The sequence below is a fragment of the Eleutherodactylus coqui genome, chromosome 1, assembly GCF_035609145.1.
Source record: "Eleutherodactylus coqui strain aEleCoq1 chromosome 1, aEleCoq1.hap1, whole genome shotgun sequence".
NCBI classification, from domain to species: Eukaryota; Metazoa; Chordata; class Amphibia; order Anura; family Eleutherodactylidae; genus Eleutherodactylus; species Eleutherodactylus coqui.
Genome location: NC_089837.1, coordinates 4,635,489 through 4,657,774, shown reverse-complemented (window position 1 = coordinate 4,657,774; position 22,286 = coordinate 4,635,489). Strand labels below are relative to the sequence as shown.

The window sequence follows — 22,286 nt, the reverse complement described above, 5'->3', positions numbered from 1 at the left end:
CAGTCACCTCCCCCCTCAGGTGTAGGTACAGTCACCTCCCCCACAGGTGTAGGTACAGTCACTCCCCCCCTCCCCCACAGATGTAGGTAAAGTCAGCCCGCCATACCCTCCCACAGGTGTAGGTATAGACATCCCCCATACAGGGGTAGGTACAGTCACCCCACAGGGCGGCGGGTGTGAAGTGATCACTTCGGTTACTATGGCAACAGCTGTGAACACGTCCTCGCCGTCATAACGAGTCTTTGGAGGGAGGAGAAACTACAACTCCCAGCACGCCCCGCGCCCGCACCGGAAGTCAGCGCACAGCAAGCGAATATGACGTACCTCCTATTCCGGCCGGAAACACATGAAAGAGCCGAGCTGAGAGCCGCCGCACCGGAAATACCGAGAGCGGCGCCGGAAGTACCGGAGAGGGAGGAGCCATGCCGCGGAGGAAGCAGTCCAACCCCCAGCCGGTGAAATGTGAGGATGGATGCGTGTGCCCGCCCCGTATATACACATACATACAACCCTTGTGCTGTATACACAGCTGTGTGCCCCCTGTAATATATACCTATATACACCCGAGTCCCGCTGTACCCCCATATATATATATATATATATACACCCCATGTACTGTATATACACTATATACTGTATACACAGCTGTGTGCCCCCGTGTAATATATACCTATATACACCCGAGTCCCGCTGTACCCCCATATATATACACCCCATGTACTGTATATACACTATATACTGTATACACAGCTGTGTGCCCCCTGTAATATATACCTATATACACCCGAGTCCCGCTGTACCCCCATATATATATATATATATATACACCCCATGTACTGTATATACACTATATACTGTATACACAGCTGTGTGCCCCCCTGTAATATATACCTATATACACCCGAGTCCCGCTGTACCCCCATATATATACACCCCATGTACTGTATATACACTATATACTGTATACACAGCTGTGTGCCCCTGTAATATATACCTATATACACCCGAGTCCCGCTGTACCCCCATATATATATATATATATATATACACCCCATGTACTGTATATACACTATATACTGTATACACAGCTGTGTGCCCCCTGTAATATATACCTATATACACCCGAGTCCCGCTGTACCCCCATATATATATACACCCCATGTACTGTATATACACTATATACTGTATACACAGCTGTGTGCCCCTGTAATATATACCTATATACACCCGAGTCCCGCTGTACCCCCATATATATATATATATATATATACACCCCATGTACTGTATATACACTATATACTGTAGACACAGCTGTGTGCCCCCTGTAATATATACCTATATACACCCGAGTCCCGCTGTACCCCCATATATATATACACCCCATGTACTGTATATACACTATATACTGTATACACAGCTGTGTGCCCCCTGTAATATATACCTATATACACCCGAGTCCCGCTGTACCCCCCATATATATATATATATATATATATATATATATATATATATATATATATATATACACACCCCATGTACTGTATATACACTATATACTGTATACACAGCTGTGTGCCCCCTGTAATATATACCTATATACACCCGAGTCCCGCTGTACCCCCCATATATATATATACCCCATGTACTGTATATACACTATATACTGTATACACAGCTGTGTGCCCCCCTGTAAATATACCTATATACACCCGAGTCCCGCTGTACCCCCATATATATATATATACACCCCATGTACTGTATATACACTATATACTGTATACACAGCTGTGTGCCCCCTGTAATATATACCTATATACACCCGAGTCCCGCTGTACCCCCATATATATACGCCCCATGTACTGTATATACACTATATACTGTATACACAGCTGTGTGCCCCCTGTAATATATACCTATATACACCCGAGTCCCGCTGTACCCCCATATATATACGCCCCATGTACTGTATATACACTATATACTGTATACACAGCTGTGTGCCCCCTGTAATATATACCTATATACACCCGAGTCCCGCTGTACCCCCATATATATATGTATACACCCCATGTACTGTATATACACTATATACTGTATACACAGCTGTGTGCCCCCTGTAATATATACCTATATACACCCGAGTCCCGCTGTACCCCCATATATATACGCCCCATGTACTGTATATACACTATATACTGTATACACAGCTGTGTGCCCCCTGTAATATATACCTATATACACCCGAGTCCCGCTGTACCCCCATATATATATATACGCCCCATGTACTGTATATACACTATATACTGTATACACAGCTGTGTGCCCCCTGTAATATATACCTATATACACCCGAGTCCCGCTGTACCCCCATATATATATATATATACGCCCCATGTACTGTATATACACTATATACTGTATACACAGCTGTGTGCCCCCTGTAATATATACCTATATACACCCGAGTCCCGCTGTACCCCCATATATATATACACACCCCATGTACTGTATATACACTATATACTGTATACACAGCTGTGTGCCCCCCTGTAATATATACCTATATACACCCGAGTCCCGCTGTACCCCCCATATATATATATATATACACCCCATGTACTGTATATACACTATATACTGTATACACAGCTGTGTGCCCCCTGTAATATATACCTATATACACCCGAGTCCCGCTGTACCCCCATATATATATATACACCCCATGTACTGTATATACACTATATACTGTATACACAGCTGTGTGCCCCCGTGTAATATATACCTATATACACCCGAGTCCCGCTGTACCCCCATATATATATACACACCCCATGTACTGTATATACACTATATACTGTATACACAGCTGTGTGCCCCCTGTAATATATACCTATATACACCCGAGTCCCGCTGTACCCCCATATATATATATATATATATATATATACCCCATGTACTGTATATACACTATATACTGTATACGCAGCTGTGTGCCCCCGTGTAATATATACCTATATACACCCGAGTCCCGCTGTACCCCCATATATATATATATATATATATATATATATATATATACACACCCCATGTACTGTATATACACTATATACTGTATACACAGCTGTGTGCCCCCTGTAATATATACCTATATACACCCCATGTACTGTATATACACTATATACTGTATACACAGCTGTGTGCCCCCTGTAATATATACCTATATACACCCGAGTCCCGCTGTACCCCCATATATATATACACCCCATGTACTGTATATACACTATATACTGTATACACAGCTGTGTGCCCCCTGTAATATATACCTATATACACCCGAGTCCCGCTGTACCCCCATATATATATATATATATATATATATATATATATATATATATATATACACACCCCATGTACTGTATATACACTATATACTGTATACACAGCTGTGTGCCCCCTGTAATATATACCTATATACACCCGAGTCCCGCTGTACCCCCCATATATATATATACCCCATGTACTGTATATACACTATATACTGTATACACAGCTGTGTGCCCCCCTGTAAATATACCTATATACACCCGAGTCCCGCTGTACCCCCATATATATATATATACACCCCATGTACTGTATATACACTATATACTGTGTACACAGCTGTGTGCCCCCTGTAATATATACCTATATACACCCGAGTCCCGCTGTACCCCCATATATATACGCCCCATGTACTGTATATACACTATATACTGTATACACAGCTGTGTGCCCCCTGTAATATATACCTATATACACCCGAGTCCCGCTGTACCCCCATATATATACGCCCCATGTACTGTATATACACTATATACTGTATACACAGCTGTGTGCCCCCTGTAATATATACCTATATACACCCGAGTCCTGCTGTACCCCCATATATATATATATATATACACCCCATGTACTGTATATACACTATATACTGTATACACAGCTGTGTGCACCCTGTAATATATACCTATATACACCCGAGTCCCGCTGTACCCCCATATATATATACACCCCATGTACTGTATATACACTATATACTGTATACACAGCTGTGTGCCCCCTGTAATATATACCTATATACACCCGAGTCCCGCTGTACCCCTATATATATACACCCCATGTACTGTATATACACTATATACTGTATACACAGCTGTGTGCCCCCTGTAATATATACCTATATACACCCGAGTCCCGCTGTACCCCCATATATATATATATACACCCCATGTACTGTATATACACTATATACTGTATACACAGCTGTGTGCCCCCGTGTAATATATACCTATATACACCCGAGTCCCGCTGTACCCCCATATATATATATATATATATATATATATATATATATATATATACACCCCATGTACTGTATATACACTATATACTGTATACACAGCTGTGTGCCCCCGTGTAATATATACCTATATACACCCGAGTCCCGCTGTACCCCTATATATATATACACCCCATGTACTGTATATACACTATATACTGTATACACAGCTGTGTGCCCCCTGTAATATATACCTATATACACCCGAGTCCCGCTGTACCCCCATATATATATATATACACCCCATGTACTGTATATACACTATATACTGTATACACAGCTGTGTGCCCCCTGTAAATATACCTATATACACCCGAGTCCCGCTGTACCCCCATATATATATACACACCCCATGTACTGTATATACACTATATACTGTATACACAGCTGTGTGCCCCTGTAATATATACCTATATACACCCGAGTCCCGCTGTACCCCCCCATATATATATATATATACACACCCCATGTACTGTATATACACTATATACTGTATACACAGCTGTGTGCCCCCCTGTAATATATACCTATATACACTCGAGTCCCGCTGTACCCCCATATATATATATACACCCCATGTACTGTATATACACTATATACTGTATACACAGCTGTGTGCCCCTGTAATATATACCTATATACACCCGAGTCCCGCTGTACCCCCATATATGTATATACACCCCATGTACTGTATATACACTATATACTGTATACACAGCTGTGTGCCCCCGTGTAATATATACCTATATACACCCGAGTCCCGCTGTACCCCCCCATATATATATATATATATATACACCCCATGTACTGTATATACACTATATACTGTATACACAGCTGTGTGCCCCTGTAATATATACCTATATACACCCGAGTCCCGCTGTACCCCCATATATATATATATATATATATATATATATATATATATATATACACCCCATGTACTGTATATACACTATATACTGTATACACAGCTGTGTGCCCCCGTGTAATATATACCTATATACACCCGAGTCCCGCTGTACCCCCATATATATATATATATACACCCCATGTACTGTATATACACTATATACTGTATACACAGCTGTGTGCCCCCTGTAATATATACCTATATACACCCGAGTCCCGCTGTACCCCCATATATATATATATATACACACCCCATGTACTGTATATACACTATATACTGTATACACAGCTGTGTGCCCCTGTAATATATACCTATATACACCCGAGTCCCGCTGTACCCCCATATATATATATATATATATATATATATATATATACATACACCCCATGTACTGTATATACACTATATACTGTATACACAGCTGTGTGCCCCCTGTAATATATACCTATATACACCCGAGTCCCGCTGTACCCCCATATATGTATATATACGCCCCATGTACTGTATATACACTATATACTGTATACACAGCTGTGTGCCCCCATGTAATATATACCTATATACACCCGAGTCCCGCTGTACCCCCATATATATATACCCCATGTACTGTATATACACTATATACTGTATACACAGCTGTGTGCCCCTGTAATATATACCTATATACACCCGAGTCCCGCTGTACCCCCATATATATATATATATATATATATATATATATATATATACACCCCATGTACTGTATATACACTATATACTGTATACACAGCTGTGTGCCCCCGTGTAATATATACCTATATACACCCGAGTCCCGCTGTACCCCCATATATATATACACCCCATGTACTGTATATACACTATATACTGTATACACAGCTGTGTGCCCCCTGTAATATATACCTATATACACCCGAGTCCCGCTGTACCCCCATATATATATACACCCCATGTACTGTATATACACTATATACTGTATACACAGCTGTGTGCCCCCGTGTAATATATACCTATATACACCCGAGTCCCGCTGTACCCCCATATATATATACACCCCATGTACTGTATATACACTATATACTGTATACACAGCTGTGTGCCCCCGTGTAATATATACCTATATACACCCGAGTCCCGCTGTACCCCCATATATATATACACCCCATGTACTGTATATACACTATATACTGTATACACAGCTGTGTGCCCCCCTGTAATATATACCTATATACACCCGAGTCCCGCTGTACCCCCATATATATATATATATATATATATATATATATATATATATATACACCCCATGTACTGTATATACACTATATACTGTATACACAGCTGTGTGCCCCCTGTAATATATACCTATATACACCCGAGTCCCGCTGTACCCCCATATATGTATATATACACCCCATGTACTGTATATACACTATATACTGTATACACAGCTGTGTGCCCCCGTGTAATATATACCTATATACACCCGAGTCCCGCTGTACCCCCATATATATACACACCCCATGTACTGTATATACACTATATACTGTATACACAGCTGTGTGCCCCCCCGTGTAATATATACCTATATACACCCGAGTCCCGCTGTACCCCCCCATATATATATATATATATATATATATATATACACCCCATGTACTGTATATACACTATATACTGTATACACAGCTGTGTGCCCCCTGTAATATATACCTATATACACCCGAGTCCCGCTGTACCCCCCCATATATATATATATATATATATATATATATATATATACACCCCATGTACTGTATATACACTATATACTGTATACACAGCTGTGTGCCCCCTGTAATATATACCTATATACACCCGAGTCCCGCTGTACCCCCATATATATATATACACCCCATGTACTGTATATACACTATATACTGTATACACAGCTGTGTGCCCCCTGTAATATATACCTATATACACCCGAGTCCCGCTGTACCCCCATATATGTATATATACACCCCATGTACTGTATATACACTATATACTGTATACACAGCTGTGTGCCCCCTGTAATATATACCTATATACACCCGAGTCCCGCTGTACCCCCATATATATATATACACCCCATGTACTGTATATACACTATATACTGTATACACAGCTGTGTGCCCCCTGTAATATATACCTATATACACCCGAGTCCCGCTGTACCCCCATATATGTATATATACACCCCATGTACTGTATATACACTATATACTGTATACACAGCTGTGTGCCCCCTGTAATATATACCTATATACACCCGAGTCCCGCTGTACCCCCATATATATATATACACCCCATGTACTGTATATACACTATATACTGTATACACAGCTGTGTGCCCCCTGTAATATATACCTATATACACCCGAGTCCCGCTGTACCCCCATATATATATACACCCCATGTACTGTATATACACTATATACTGTATACACAGCTGTGTGCCCCCCTGTAATATATACCTATATACACCCGAGTCCCGCTGTACCCCCATATATGTATATATACACCCCATGTACTGTATATACACTATATACTGTATACACAGCTGTGTGCCCCCTGTAATATATACCTATATACACCCGAGTCCCGCTGTACCCCCATATATATATACACCCCATGTACTGTATATACACTATATACTGTATACACAGCTGTGTGCCCCCTGTAATATATACCTATATACACCCGAGTCCCGCTGTACCCCCATATATATATACACCCCATGTACTGTATATACACTATATACTGTATACACAGCTGTGTGCCCCCCTGTAATATATACCTATATACACCCGAGTCCCGCTGTACCCCCATATATATATACACCCCATGTACTGTATATACACTATATACTGTATACACAGCTGTGTGCCCCCTGTAATATATACCTATATACACCCGAGTCCCGCTGTACCCCCCCATATATATATATATATACACACCCCATGTACTGTATATACACTATATACTGTATACATAGCTGTGTGCCCCCGTGTAATATATACCTATATACACCCGAGTCCCGCTGTACCCCCATATATATACACACCCCATGTACTGTATATACACTATATACTGTATACACAGCTGTGTGCCCCCCCGTGTAATATATACCTATATACACCCGAGTCCCGCTGTACCCCCCCATATATATATATATATATATATATATATATATATATATATATATATACCCCATGTACTGTATATACACTATATACTGTATACACAGCTGTGTGCCCCCTGTAATATATACCTATATACACCCGAGTCCCGCTGTACCCCCCCATATATATATATATATATATATATATATATATATATATATATATACACACCCCATGTACTGTATATACACTATATACTGTATACACAGCTGTGTGCCCCCTGTAATATATACCTATATACACCCGAGTCCCGCTGTACCCCCATATATATATATACACCCCATGTACTGTATATACACTATATACTGTATACACAGCTGTGTGCCCCCTGTAATATATACCTATATACACCCGAGTCCCGCTGTACCCCCATATATATATATACACCCCATGTACTGTATATACACTATATACTGTATACACAGCTGTGTGCCCCCTGTAATATATACCTATATACACCCGAGTCCCGCTGTACCCCCATATATATATACACACCCCATGTACTGTATATACACTATATACTGTATACACAGCTGTGTGCCCCCTGTAATATATACCTATATACACCCGAGTCCCGCTGTACCCCCATATATATACACCCCATGTACTGTATATACACTATATACTGTATACACAGCTGTGTGCCCCCTGTAATATATACCTATATACACCCGAGTCCCGCTGTACCCCCATATATGTATATATACACCCCATGTACTGTATATACACTATATACTGTATACACAGCTGTGTGCCCCCTGTAATATATACCTATATACACCCGAGTCCCGCTGTACCCCCATATATATATATACACCCCATGTACTGTATATACACTATATACTGTATACACAGCTGTGTGCCCCCTGTAATATATACCTATATACACCCGAGTCCCGCTGTACCCCCATATATGTATATATACACCCCATGTACTGTATATACACTATATACTGTATACACAGCTGTGTGCCCCCTGTAATATATACCTATATACACCCGAGTCCCGCTGTACCCCCATATATATATATACACCCCATGTACTGTATATACACTATATACTGTATACACAGCTGTGTGCCCCCTGTAATATATACCTATATACACCCGAGTCCCGCTGTACCCCCATATATATATACACCCCATGTACTGTATATACACTATATACTGTATACACAGCTGTGTGCCCCCCTGTAATATATACCTATATACACCCGAGTCCCGCTGTACCCCCATATATATATACACCCCATGTACTGTATATACACTATATACTGTATACACAGCTGTGTGCCCCCTGTAATATATACCTATATACACCCGAGTCCCGCTGTACCCCCCCATATATATATATATATATATACACACCCCATGTACTGTATATACACTATATACTGTATACATAGCTGTGTGCCCCCCTGTAATATATACCTATATACACCCGAGTCCCGCTGTACCCCCATATATATATATATACGCCCCATGTACTGTATATACACTATATACTGTATACACAGCTGTGTGCCCCCTGTAATATATACCTATATACACCCGAGTACCGCTGTACCCCCCCATATATATATATATATATATATATATATATATATACACCCCATGTACTGTATATACACTATATACTGTATACACAGCTGTGTGCCCCCGTGTAATATATACCTATATACACCCGAGTCCCGCTGTACCCCCATATATATACACCCCATGTACTGTATATACACTATATACTGTATACACAGCTGTGTGCCCCCTGTAATATATACCTATATACACCCGAGTCCCGCTGTACCCCCATATATATACACCCCATGTACTGTATATACACTATATACTGTATACACAGCTGTGTGCCCGATGTAATATATACCTATATACACCCGAGTCCCGCTGTACCCCCATATATGTATATATACACCCCATGTACTGTATATACACTATATACTGTATACACAGCTGTGTGCCCCCTGTAATATATACCTATATACACCCGAGTCCCGCTGTACCCCCATATATATATATACACCCCATGTACTGTATATACACTATATACTGTATACACAGCTGTGTGCCCCCCTGTAATATATACATATATACACCCGAGTCCCGCTGTACCCCCATATATATATACACCCCATGTACTGTATATACACTATATACTGTATACACAGCTGTGTGCCCCCCTGTAATATATACCTATATACACCCGAGTCCCGCTGTACCCCCCCATATATATATATACACCCCATGTACTGTATATACACTATAAACTGTATACACAGCTGTGTGCCCCCGTGTAATATATACCTATATACACCCGAGTCCCGCTGTACCCCCATATATGTATATATACACCCCATGTACTGTATATACACTATATACTGTATACACAGCTGTGTGCCCCCCTGTAATATATACCTATATACACCCGAGTCCCGCTGTACCCCCATATATATACACCCCATGTACTGTATATACACTATATACTGTATACACAGCTGTGTGCCCCCGGTAATATATACCTATATACACCCGAGTCCCGCTGTACCCCCATATATGTATATATACACCCCATGTACTGTATATACACTATATACTGTATACACAGCTGTGTGCCCCTCTGTAATATATACCTATATACACCCGAGTCCCGCTGTACCCCCATATATATATATATACGCCCCATGTACTGTATATACACTATATACTGTATACACAGCTGTGTGCCCCCTGTAATATATACCTATATACACCCGAGTCCCGCTGTACCCCCATATATATATACACACCCCATGTACTGTATATACACTATATACTGTATACACAGCTGTGTGCCCCCCTGTAATATATACCTATATACACCCGAGTCCCGCTGTACCCCCCATATATATATATATATATATATATATACACCCCATGTACTGTATATACACTATATACTGTATACACAGCTGTGTGCCCCCGTGTAATATATACCTATATACACCCGAGTCCCGCTGTACCCCCATATATATATATACACACCCCATGTACTGTATATACACTATATACTGTATACACAGCTGTGTGCCCCCTGTAATATATACCTATATACACCCGAGTCCCGCTGTACCCCCATATATATATATATATACACCCCATGTACTGTATATACACTATATACTGTATACACAGCTGTGTGCCCCCGTGTAATATATACCTATATACACCCGAGTCCAGCTGTACCCCCATATATATATATATATACATACACCCCATGTACTGTATATACACTATATACTGTATACACAGCTGTGTGCCCCCTGTAATATATACCTATATACACCCGAGTCCCGCTGTACCCACATATATATATACACCCCATGTACTGTATATACACTATATACTGTATACACAGCTGTGTGCCCCCTGTAATATATACCTATATACACCCGAGTCCCGCTGTACCCCCATATATATATATATATATATATATATATATATACACACCCCATGTACTGTATATACACTATATACTGTATACACAGCTGTGTGCCCCCTGTAATATATACCTATATACACCCCATGTACTGTATATACACTATATACTGTATACACAGCTGTGTGCCCCCTGTAATATATACCTATATACACCCGAGTCCCGCTGTACCCCCATATATATATATACACCCATGTACTGTATATACACTATATACTGTATACACAGCTGTGTGCCCCCTGTAATATATACCTATATACACCCGAGTCCCGCTGTACCCCCATATATATATATATATATATATATATATATATATATATACACACCCCATGTACTGTATATACACTATATACTGTATACACAGCTGTGTGCCCCCTGTAATATATACCTATATACACCCCATGTACTGTATATACACTATATACTGTATACACAGCTGTGTGCCCCCTGTAATATATACCTATATACACCCGAGTCCCGCTGTACCCCCATATATATATACACCCCATGTACTGTATATACACTATATACTGTATACACAGCTGTGTGCCCCCTGTAATATATACCTATATACACCCCATGTACTGTATATACACTATATACTGTATACACAGCTGTGTGCCCCCTGTAATATATACCTATATACACCCGAGTCCCGCTGTACCCCCCATATATATATATACCCCATGTACTGTATATACACTATATACTGTATACACAGCTGTGTGCCCCCCTGTAAATATACCTATATACACCCGAGTCCCGCTGTACCCCCATATATATATATACACCCCATGTACTGTATATACACTATATACTGTATACACAGCTGTGTGCCCCCTGTAATATATACCTATATACACCCGAGTCCCGCTGTACCCCCATATATATACGCCCCATGTACTGTATATACACTATATACTGTATACACAGCTGTGTGCCCCCTGTAATATATACCTATATACACCCGAGTCCCGCTGTACCCCCATATATATACGCCCCATGTACTGTATATACACTATATACTGTATACACAGCTGTGTGCCCCCTGTAATATATACCTATATACACCCGAGTCCCGCTGTACCCCCATATATATATATATATATATACACCCCATGTACTGTATATACACTATATACTGTATACACAGCTGTGTGCACCCTGTAATATATACCTATATACACCCGAGTCCCGCTGTACCCCCATATATATATACACCCCATGTACTGTATATACACTATATACTGTATACACAGCTGTGTGCCCCCTGTAATATATACCTATATACACCCGAGTCCCGCTGTACCCCTATATATATATATACACCCCATGTACTGTATATACACTATATACTGTATACACAGCTGTGTGCCCCCTGTAATATATACCTATATACACCCGAGTCCCGCTGTACCCCCATATATATATATATACACCCCATGTACTGTATATACACTATATACTGTATACACAGCTGTGTGCCCCCGTGTAATATATACCTATATACACCCGAGTCCCGCTGTACCCCCATATATATATATATATATATATATATATATATATATATACACCCCATGTACTGTATATACACTATATACTGTATACACAGCTGTGTGCCCCCGTGTAATATATACCTATATACACCCGAGTCCCGCTGTACCCCTATATATATATATACACCCCATGTACTGTATATACACTATATACTGTATACACAGCTGTGTGCCCCCTGTAATATATACCTATATACACCCGAGTCCCGCTGTACCCCCATATATATATATATACACCCCATGTACTGTATATACACTATATACTGTATACACAGCTGTGTGCCCCCTGTAAATATACCTATATACACCCGAGTCCCGCTGTACCCCCATATATATATATATATACACACCCCATGTACTGTATATACACTATATACTGTATACACAGCTGTGTGCCCCCGTGTAATATATACCTATATACACCCGAGTCCCGCTGTACCCCCCCCATATATATATATATATACACCCCATGTACTGTATATACACTATATACTGTATACACAGCTGTGTGCCCCCCTGTAATATATACGTATATACACTCGAGTCCCGCTGTACCCCCATAATATATATATACACCCCATGTACTGTATATACACTATATACTGTATACACAGCTGTGTGCCCCCTGTAATATATACCTATATACACCCGAGTCCCGCTGTACCCCCATATATATATATATACGCCCCATGTACTGTATATACACTATATACTGTATACACAGCTGTGTGCCCCCGTGTAATATATACCTATATACACCCGAGTCCCGCTGTACCCCCATATATATACACCCCATGTACTGTATATACACTATATACTGTATACACAGCTGTGTGCCCCCGTGTAATATATACCTATATACACCCGAGTCCCGCTGTACCCCCCCCATATATATATATATACACCCCATGTACTGTATATACACTATATACTGTATACACAGCTGTGTGCCCCCTGTAATATATACCTATATACACCCGAGGCCCGCTGTACCCCCATATATATATATATACACCCCATGTACTGTATATACACTATATACTGTATACACAGCTGTGTGCCCCTGTAATATATACCTATATACACCCGAGTCCCGCTGTACCCCCATATATGTATATACACCCCATGTACTGTATATACACTATATACTGTATACACAGCTGTGTGCCCCTGTGTAATATATACCTATATACACCCGAGTCCCGCTGTACCCCCCATATATATATATATATATACACCCCATGTACTGTATATACACTATATACTGTATACACAGCTGTGTGCCCCTGTAATATATACCTATATACACCCGAGTCCCGCTGTACCCCCATATATAATATATATATACACCCCATGTACTGTATATACACTATATACTGTATACACAGCTGTGTGCCCCCGTGTAATATATACCTATATACACCCGAGTCCCGCTGTACCCCCATATATATATATATATATATATACACCCCATGTACTGTATATACACTATATACTGTATACACAGCTGTGTGCCCCCTGTAATATATACCTATATACACCCGAGTCCCGCTGTACCCCCATATATATATATATACACACCCCATGTACTGTATATACACTATATACTGTATACACAGCTGTGTGCCCCTGTAATATATACCTATATACACCCGAGTCCCGCTGTACCCCCATATATATATATATATATATATATATATATATATATATATATATACACCCCATGTACTGTATATACACTATATACTGTATACACAGCTGTGTGCCCCCTGTAATATATACCTATATACACCCGAGTCCCGCTGTACCCCCATATATGTATATATACGCCCCATGTACTGTATATACACTATATACTGTATACACAGCTGTGTGCCCCCATGTAATATATACCTATATACACCCGAGTCCCGCTGTACCCCCATATATATATACCCCATGTACTGTATATACACTATATACTGTATACACAGCTGTGTGCCCCTGTAATATATACCTATATACACCCGAGTCCCGCTGTACCCCCATATATATATATATATATATATATATATACACCCCATGTACTGTATATACACTATATACTGTATACACAGCTGTGTGCCCCCGTGTAATATATACCTATATACACCCGAGTCCCGCTGTACCCCCATATATATACACCCCATGTACTGTATATACACTATATACTGTATACACAGCTGTGTGCCCCCTGTAATATATACCTATATACACCCGAGTCCCGCTGTACCCCCATATATATATATATATATATATATATATATATATATACCCATGTACTGTATATACACTATATACTGTATACACAGCTGTGTGCCCCCTGTAATATATACCTATATACACCCGAGTCCCGCTGTACCCCCATATATGTATATATACACCCCATGTACTGTATATACACTATATACTGTATACACAGCTGTGTGCCCCCGTGTAATATATACCTATATACACCCGAGTCCCGCTGTACCCCCATATATATACACACCCCATGTACTGTATATACACTATATACTGTATACACAGCTGTGTGCCCCCCCGTGTAATATATACCTATATACACCCGAGTCCCGCTGTACCCCCCCATATATATATATATATATATATATATATATATATACACCCCATGTACTGTATATACACTATATACTGTATACACAGCTGTGTGCCCCCTGTAATATATACCTATATACACCCGAGTCCCGCTGTACCCCCCCATATATATATATATATATATATATATATATATATATATATATACACCCCATGTACTGTATATACACTATATACTGTATACACAGCTGTGTGCCCCCTGTAATATATACCTATATACACCCGAGTCCCGCTGTACCCCCATATATATATATACACCCCATGTACTGTATATACACTATATACTGTATACACAGCTGTGTGCCCCCTGTAATATATACCTATATACACCCGAGTCCCGCTGTACCCCCATATATGTATATATACACCCCATGTACTGTATATACACTATATACTGTATACACAGCTGTGTGCCCCCTGTAATATATACCTATATACACCCGAGTCCCGCTGTACCCCCATATATATATATACACCCCATGTACTGTATATACACTATATACTGTATACACAGCTGTGTGCCCCCTGTAATATATACCTATATACACCCGAGTCCCGCTGTACCCCCATATATATATATATACACCCCATGTACTGTATATACACTATATACTGTATACACAGCTGTGTGCCCCCCTGTAATATATACCTATATACACCCGAGTCCCGCTGTACCCCCATATATATATACACCCCATGTACTGTATATACACTATATACTGTATACACAGCTGTGTGCCCCCTGTAATATATACCTATATACACCCGAGTCCCGCTGTACCCCCCATATATATATATATACACCCCATGTACTGTATATACACTATATACTGTATACATAGCTGTGTGCCCCCCTGTAATATATACCTATATACACCCGAGTCCCGCTGTTCCCCCATATATATATATACGCCCCATGTACTGTATATACACTATATACTGTATACACAGCTGTGTGCCCCCGTGTAATATATACCTATATACACCCGAGTCCCGCTGTACCCCCATATATATACACCCCATGTACTGTATATACACTATATACTGTATACACAGCTGTGTGCCCCCTGTAATATATACCTATATACACCCGAGTCCCGCTGTACCCCCATATATATACACCCCATGTACTGTATATACACTATATACTGTATACACAGCTGTGTGCCCCCTGTAATATATACCTATATACACCCGAGTCCCGCTGTACCCCCATATATGTATATATACACCCCATGTACTGTATATACACTATATACTGTATACACAGCTGTGTGCCCCCTGTAATATATACCTATATACACCCGAGTCCCGCTGTACCCCCATATATGTATATATACACCCCATGTACTGTATATACACTATATACTGTATACACAGCTGTGTGCCCCCTGTAATATATACCTATATACACCCGAGTCCCGCTGTACCCCCATATATATATACACCCCATGTACTGTATATACACTATATACTGTATACACAGCTGTGTGCCCCCTGTAATATATACCTATATACACCCGAGTCCCGCTGTACCCCCATATATATACACCCCATGTACTGTATATACACTATATACTGTATACACAGCTGTGTGCCCCCCTGTAATATATACCTATATACACCCGAGTCCCGCTGTACCCCCATATATATATACACCCCATGTACTGTATATACACTATATACTGTATACACAGCTGTGTGCCCCCTGTAATATATACCTATATACACCCGAGTCCCGCTGTACCCCCATATATATATACACCCCATGTACTGTATATACACTATATACTGTATACACAGCTGTGTGCCCCCGTGTAATATATACCTATATACACCCGAGTCCCGCTGTACCCCCATATATATATATACCCCATGTACTGTATATACACTATATACTGTATACACAGCTGTGTGCCCCTGTAATATATACCTATATACACCCGAGTCCCGCTGTACCCCCATATATTATACACCCCATGTACTGTATATACACTATATACTGTATACACAGCTGTGTGCCCCCGTGTAATATATACCTATATACACCCGAGTCCCGCTGTACCCCCCATATATATATATATATATATACACCCCATGTACTGTATATACACTATATACTGTATACACAGCTGTGTGCCCCCTGTAATATATACCTATATACACCCGAGTCCCGCTGTACCCCCATATATATATATACACCCCATGTACTGTATATACACTATATACTGTATACACAGCTGTGTGCCCCCTGTAATATATACATATATACTCCCGAGTCCCGCTGTACCCCCATATATATATACACCCCATGTACTGTATATACACTATATACTGTATACACAGCTGTGTGCCCCCCTGTAATATATACCTATATACACCCGAGTCCCGCTGTACCCCCCCATATATATATATACACCCCATGTACTGTATATAAACTGTATACACAGCTGTGTGCCCCCGTGTAATATATACCTATATACACCCGAGTCCCGCTGTACCCCCATATATGTATATATACACCCCATGTACTGTATATACACTATATACTGTATACACAGCTGTGTGCCCCCCTGTAATATATACCTATATACACCCGAGTCCCGCTGTACCCCCATATATATACACCCCATGTACTGTATATACACTATATACTGTATACACAGCTGTGTGCCCCCGGTAATATATACCTATATACACCCGAGTCCCGCTGTACCCCCATATATGTATATATACACCCCATGTACTGTATATACACTATATACTGTATACACAGCTGTGTGCCCCTGTAATATATACCTATATACACCCGAGTCCCGCTGTACCCCCATATATATATATATATATATATATATATATATATATATATATATATATATATATATATATATATACACCCCATGTACTGTATATACACTATATACTGTATACACAGCTGTGTGCCCCCTGTAATATATACCTATATACACCCGAGTCCCGCTGTACCCCCATATATATATATATATATATACACCCCATGTACTGTATATACACTATATACTGTAGACACAGCTGTGTGCCCCCTGTAATATATACCTATATACACCCGAGTCCCGCTGTACCCCCATATATGTATATATACACCCCATGTACTGTATATACACTATATACTGTATACACAGCTGTGTGCCCCCGTGTAATATATACCTATATACACCCGAGTCCCGCTGTACCCCCCCATATATATATATATATATATATATATATATATATATATATATATATATATATATATACACCCCATATGCTGTATATACACTATATACTGTATACACAGCTGTGTGCCCCCTGTAATATATACCTATATACACCCGAGTCCCGCTGTACCCCCATATATATATATACACCCCATGTACTGTATATACACTATATACTGTATACACAGCTGTGTGCCCCCCTGTAATATATACCTATATACACCCGAGTCCCGCTGTACCCCCATATATGTATATATACACCCCATGTACTGTATATACACTATATACTGTATACACAGCTGTGTGCCCCCTGTAATATATACCTATATACACCCGAGTCCCGCTGTACCCCCATATATGTATATATACACCCCATGTACTGTATATACACTATATACTGTATACACAGCTGTGTGCCCCCTGTAATATATACCTATATACACCCGAGTCCCGCTGTACCCCCATATATGTATATATACACCCCATGTACTGTATATACACTATATACTGTATACACAGCTGTGTGCCCCCTGTAATATATACCTATATACACCCGAGTCCCGCTGTACCCCCCCATATATATATATATATATATATATATATATATATATATATATATATACACCCCATGTACTGTATATACACTATATACTGTATACACAGCTGTGTGCCCCCTGTAATATATACCTATAACACCCGAGTCCCGCTGTACCCCCATATATATATATACACCCCATGTACTGTATATACACTATATACTGTATACACAGCTGTGCCCCCTGTAATATATACCTATATACACCCAAGTCCCGCTGTACCCCCATATATATATACACACCCCATGTACTGTATATACACTATATACTGTATACACAGCTGTGTGCCCCCCTGTAATATATACCTATATACACCCGAGTCCCGCTGTACCCCCCCATATATATATATATATATACACCCCATGTACTGTATATACACTATATACTGTATACACAGCTGTGTGCCCCCTGTAATATATACCTATATACACCCGAGTCCCGCTGTACCCCCATATATATATATATATATACACACCCCATGTACTGTATATACACTATATACTGTATACACAGCTGTGTGCCCCCTGTAATATATACCTATATACACCCGAGTCCCGCTGTACCCCCATATATATATATACACTCTATGTACTGTATATACACTATATACTGTATACACAGCTGTGTGCCCCCTGTAATATATACCTATATACACCCGAGTCCCGCTGTACCCCCATATATGTATATATACGCCCCATGTACTGTATATACACTATATACTGTATACACAGCTGTGTGCCCCCCTGTAATATATACATATATACACCCGAGTCCCGCTGTACCCCCATATATGTATATATACGCCCCATGTACTGTATATACACTATATACTGTATACACAGCTGTGTGCCCCCCTGTAATATATACCTATATACACCCGAGTCCCGCTGTACCCCCATATATATATATACACCCCATGTACTGTATATACACTATATACTGTATACACAGCTGTGTGCCCCCTGTAATATATACCTATATACACCCGAGTCCCGCTGTACCCCCATATATATATATACCCCATGTACTGTATATACACTATATACTGTATACACAGCTGTGTGCCCCTGTAATATATACCTATATACACCCGAGTCCCGCTGTACCCCCATATATATATATATATATATATATATATATATATATATATATATATATACACCCCATGTACTGTATATACACTATATACTGTATACACAGCTGTGTGCCCCCTGTAATATATACCTATATGCACCCGAGTCCCGCTGTACCCCCATATATATATATATATATATATATATATACACCCCATGTACTGTATATACACTATATACTGTATACACAGCTGTGTGCCCCCTGTAATATATACCTATATACACCCGAGTCCCGCTGTACCCCCATATATGTATATATACACCCCATGTACTGTATATACACTATATACTGTATACACAGCTGTGTGCCCCCGTGTAATATATACCTATATACACCCGAGTCCCGCTGTACCCCCCCATATATATATATATATATATATATATATATATATATATATATATATATACACACCCCATGTACTGTATATACACTATATACTGTATACACAGCTGTGTGCCCCCTGTAATATATACCTATATACACCCGAGTCCCGCTGTACCCCCCCATATATATATATACACCCCATGTACAGTATATACACTATATACTGTATACACAGCTGTGTGCCCCCTGTAATATATACCTATATACACCCGAGTCCCGCTGTACCCCCCCATATATATATATATATATATATATATATATATATATATATATATATACACCCCATGTACTGTATATACACTATATACTGTATACACAGCTGTGTGCCCCCTGTAATATATACCTATATACACCCGAGTCCCGCTGTACCCCCATATATATATATACACCCCATGTACTGTATATACACTATATACTGTATACACAGCTGTGTGCCCCCTGTAATATATACCTATATACACCCGAGTCCCGCTGTACCCCCATATATGTATATATACACCCCATGTACTGTATATACACTATATACTGTATACACAGCTGTGTGCCCCCTGTAATATATACCTATATACACCCGAGTCCCGCTGTACCCCCATATATATATATACACCCCATGTACTGTATATACACTATATACTGTATACACAGCTGTGTGCCCCCTGTAATATATACCTATATACACCCGAGTCCCGCTGTACCCCCATATATATATACACCCCATGTACTGTATATACACTATATACTGTATACACAGCTGTGTGCCCCCCT

The 22,286-nt window shown here is 39.9% G+C and overlaps 1 protein-coding gene across 1 annotated transcript in view; it reads left to right on the top strand.

Moving 5' to 3' along the window:
- Positions 1–330: 330 nt before the first annotated feature.
- ZNF513 (zinc finger protein 513) overlaps positions 331–22,286 on the top strand; it is a 39,790-nt gene continuing 17,834 nt past the window's right edge. Inside the window, exon 1 of the mRNA XM_066594334.1 lies at positions 331–462. Coding sequence (XP_066450431.1) covers positions 423–462 — 40 coding nt within the window. The 5' untranslated portion in view covers positions 331–422. The remainder of the gene's footprint in view (positions 463–22,286) is intronic.